The 3542-nt window shown below is 45.4% G+C and overlaps 1 protein-coding gene across 1 annotated transcript in view; it reads right to left on the reverse strand.

Annotated features, from left to right (window-relative positions):
- Window positions 1-371: 371 nt before the first annotated feature.
- The window catches only part of PDE6D (phosphodiesterase 6D), a 33740-nt gene continuing 30569 nt past the window's right edge, over window positions 372-3542 (reverse strand). Inside the window, exons 4-5 of the mRNA XM_015637691.3 lie at window positions 3388-3493; window positions 372-1003 (exon numbers count right to left, since the gene is read on the reverse strand). Coding sequence (XP_015493177.1) covers window positions 922-1003; window positions 3388-3493 — 188 coding nt within the window. The 3' untranslated portion in view covers window positions 372-921. The remainder of the gene's footprint in view (window positions 1004-3387; window positions 3494-3542) is intronic.

Genomic DNA, 3542 nt, shown 5'->3' on the forward strand with positions numbered 1-3542 from the left:
TGGTGTCCGCAACTGCAGCCCCAGCAGAGCTCCAGGGAGCCCAGCCCAGCACGGGAGTGATGCTGGTGGGCTCAGAGGAACATGGGTTTTCCAGAGGGGCTTGAGTGTCCCCAGGCACTTGGAAAAGCAGAACAATGTGCAGTGCTGCTCGAGAAACCAGTGACAAAGGGACAGTTGGCCCCAAGGGACTGACAGAGAGGAGGCCAAGGAGAAGCCATGACACCTTTTTGATGTAGACAGTTGGAGAAAGAGAAGTTTAACAGAGATGGGGGCTGTGGAAGGGGCAGGACAGTGTCTGCTGCTGGCTTGAGTGATGGGAGTTTGTGCCTGCTGAGGTCCATTTTTGTAACAGAAAGGAAAACACACAAAACTAACATTTCTTCCCTTCTTTGGACGGTAGGAATGTTTTAATTGAGAAATTTGTTTTAATTACATTAGGTGGTATCACAGTCTATTTTACAAGTTTGGGGTAAGAGGATGTGTGGACCAGTTACACAGAAATCCAGCAAAAGGATAAAAATCTACAACATGAGAAAAATGAAAAGGTTAACTTAACCCCAAAAGAAAAGCATTGAGAGTTTGTTGTGTGTGTAAATGGGAGATTATACCAGGGTCCAGAGAAGTAGAAAGGATGAGATTAACATAAATTTACAGTATTGGTTCTGCATGACCATCGTTTGCCTGTGTTCAGAGACAGCCTCTCTTCCTGAGGGCATCACTGAGCAGATGGCCCCATCTCTGAGGATTTGGTCTGGTCTTGTCAGAGGAGAAAGCAAAATAACTGATGGGCAAAGGTCACAACCCACGCTGAGCTGGTCCCCAGGGTCACTGCCTACAGGAGTGTCTTCCACTGGATAGTCGGGGGGTTCTGCACCAAGAACTGTATGGAGGAAAACTAAAACAGCTCCAAAAAGCCCCATCTCAAACGTAGAAAAGTCTCACTCTGGAAGTGCTTACGAGAAGATCGTCATCATAGAATTTGGTTTCTATAATAACATTACCACTGCAGGAGGAAAGGAGGAGAAAGAAGAGGCATTAGAAGGATGCATGGACAGTGATTGCTCCTCTCCACGCTCTCACACAAGCCTGGGCTTACACCCTGACCACCCCACATGAAGATCTCTCTGGTTTGGGGCTGCACACAGTGAGCACTGTCCTGGTCAGGGTCAGTCAGGACTGAAGGATTTCCCAAACACATTCCTGTGTGGAATGTTCCCCCCATCACTCCCCTGTCTGAGCACAGTACTGCTCAGGCTGCAGAGTGCTCAGAAAGCAAACTCCTGCTCACCTTTATTGCTAAAAATAAGCTAGCAGTCCTAGCACCTTCAGGCCCCTGTCTCCTGCAGGAATTGTGAAAACCAATGGGAATTCTTTTTTTATTCTCCTTCTCTGTCCTCTAGTGCTGAGCAAGCTACATCCACCAACTTAACACGTCATTTCCCTCAAGAAGTGCTTAAATTTAAAGACACAAGCATATTTTATACAAACTGCAATGGAAATGTGGATTGGGGTGTGACAGAAGCTCTGGGGATTTAACTTGCTGACTTTTGAGATTTTGGTACATAAGAACTCTGGGATCATTACAACACCTGGACACCTGAGCAGTGTGATCTGACCATGGCTAAACAACTTGGCTCTTGAAAACCAAAGCAGATCTACTTCCACTGTGGCTCTTGGTGTCTGTAACACTGGACCTGCTGAGAGTGCAAAGTTTTGCTGTGGCATGAACAACGCTTGAACTTCAATGTCAGGGGATGTTCTCAATCTGATACTCAGTCATCTTGGGAACTCTTCATGCAGAGTGTCCTGGTTAGCACCAAGTATCACATCTCCATTCTCTCCAAGTTCAGAAACACAAACATGAGGTCTTTGGGAATATCAGAAAACGAGAGGCTCTCCAAATCTTGGCAGCTGTAAAATGATGACTTCTTTGGGCCAAAAATTTCCCTTTGGATTTCTTTGGGCTGGGGGCTTCTACTGAAAAGCCTCAAGAATGACTTTAGGATACCTCTATGAATAAGAGAGAGATCTGGGCTCCCCACTACAAGTGGACATACTTCAGAGCACAAATAGAACATTGGAAAATCCTCAAGGTCATTTGAAAACTAGCTTCTCTTTACTCCCAGTCCTGAAAACATCTTGAGCTCCTGAGATGATCAAAACCAACTTGTCAGATGTCTTTGTTTCTTTACTCTGGTTCCCAAATCTGGCTCCTCCTGTACTGACTGACAGTGCCCAGCTCTGGGAGCCGAAGGTGTGTTCAGCACCTCCGAGCTTCCAAGCAGGCTGTGCCAGGAGCACTATTGGAACACTGGTGCTCTCCTCCAAGCCTGCTCTCTCTTTGAAACGTGCTGTGAATGGGAATCAGCGATGGTAGCTTCCATCCTGGTGCCTTCTCTGTGCGACTGGCTTTGCTCCAGACAGGGAATGAGAGGGAAAATGCTGGAGAGGGAGGTCTTCCAGCGGACACAGTGACCTTGCAATGAGACTGGCTGCTCCCCGTCTGCCTCTTGTTGGCAGCAGGGTTCCCAAACCCTTCTGTTTCTGGCAGTGCACTCCTTGTGTGGTTGCCAGCACCCATCCAGCACTGCAGGGATGGTTACCCTTCCCAAGAGCCTCCATCCAGGAGCCTTTTCCATCATCCCCCCAAAGCTGAAGCCTGACTGCCCACACTGTGCAATGCCCAGCACATGTTACTGTGACACATCTGAGGCATCGCTGCCCTGCTCAGAAGCCCATGTGCACACAGGAGCAGACTTTGTGAGGAGGGTGTGTCAATCTTCCTGCAGGTGACTGTAAAGTAACTGATTACTACTTGTTAAGGGTATTTTAGCCACAGAAACAACTCCAAGCATAGTGTATATAAATGCATATATATGTATATATACTAAATGTGTATAAGCCAATGTTAAAGACACAAAGCTCAGCAAAATGTTACAGTCATGAAATAAACACTAGAGCTACTACCACAGGTGATATATTGCATGAACTAAACTACCTTGGACAAGAATGAGTGATCAATAGCTGATTTTAAAATGGCCCAAAAATCTGCTGTGTTTTTTTTTCCCTAGATGTAATGGCTACTAAGTTGTAAAACATTTTAAAATCCTTTCACGATTCACCTTCCAAAAAAATTAAGCAACTTTATTAAAGAATCAGTTTCACTTTCTCCAAACCTTTATTGCTATATTAATGTAAATTGGACCTATGGGAAGGAAGGTAATGAGGTTGGCTTAACCCCTTTTATCTCTCAACAACTAACAGCAGAGAGGTGACTTGGAGTTGGCAGCAGTTTCCTCTCCTCCTTCCCACCGTTGCCCCCAAGGATATGCCACACACTGCTTTTGCTTTGCCTGCTCTCAGATTCTGCAAGCCCAAGGCACTCACGTTAAAACGTTAGCTGGCATCATCTGTGATTCAGGTGCTGCCTCTATCAAGGACTGCCAAGTGTTTGTGGAGTTAGGAATCACAAAACCAAATTCAAAGAACCATTCTGCAAAGTAAAAAAAAAAAAAAAAAAAAAAAAAAAAAAAAAAAAAAAA

This window comes from Parus major, chromosome 9 (genome assembly GCF_001522545.3).
Source record: "Parus major isolate Abel chromosome 9, Parus_major1.1, whole genome shotgun sequence".
NCBI lineage: Eukaryota > Metazoa > Chordata > Aves > Passeriformes > Paridae > Parus > Parus major.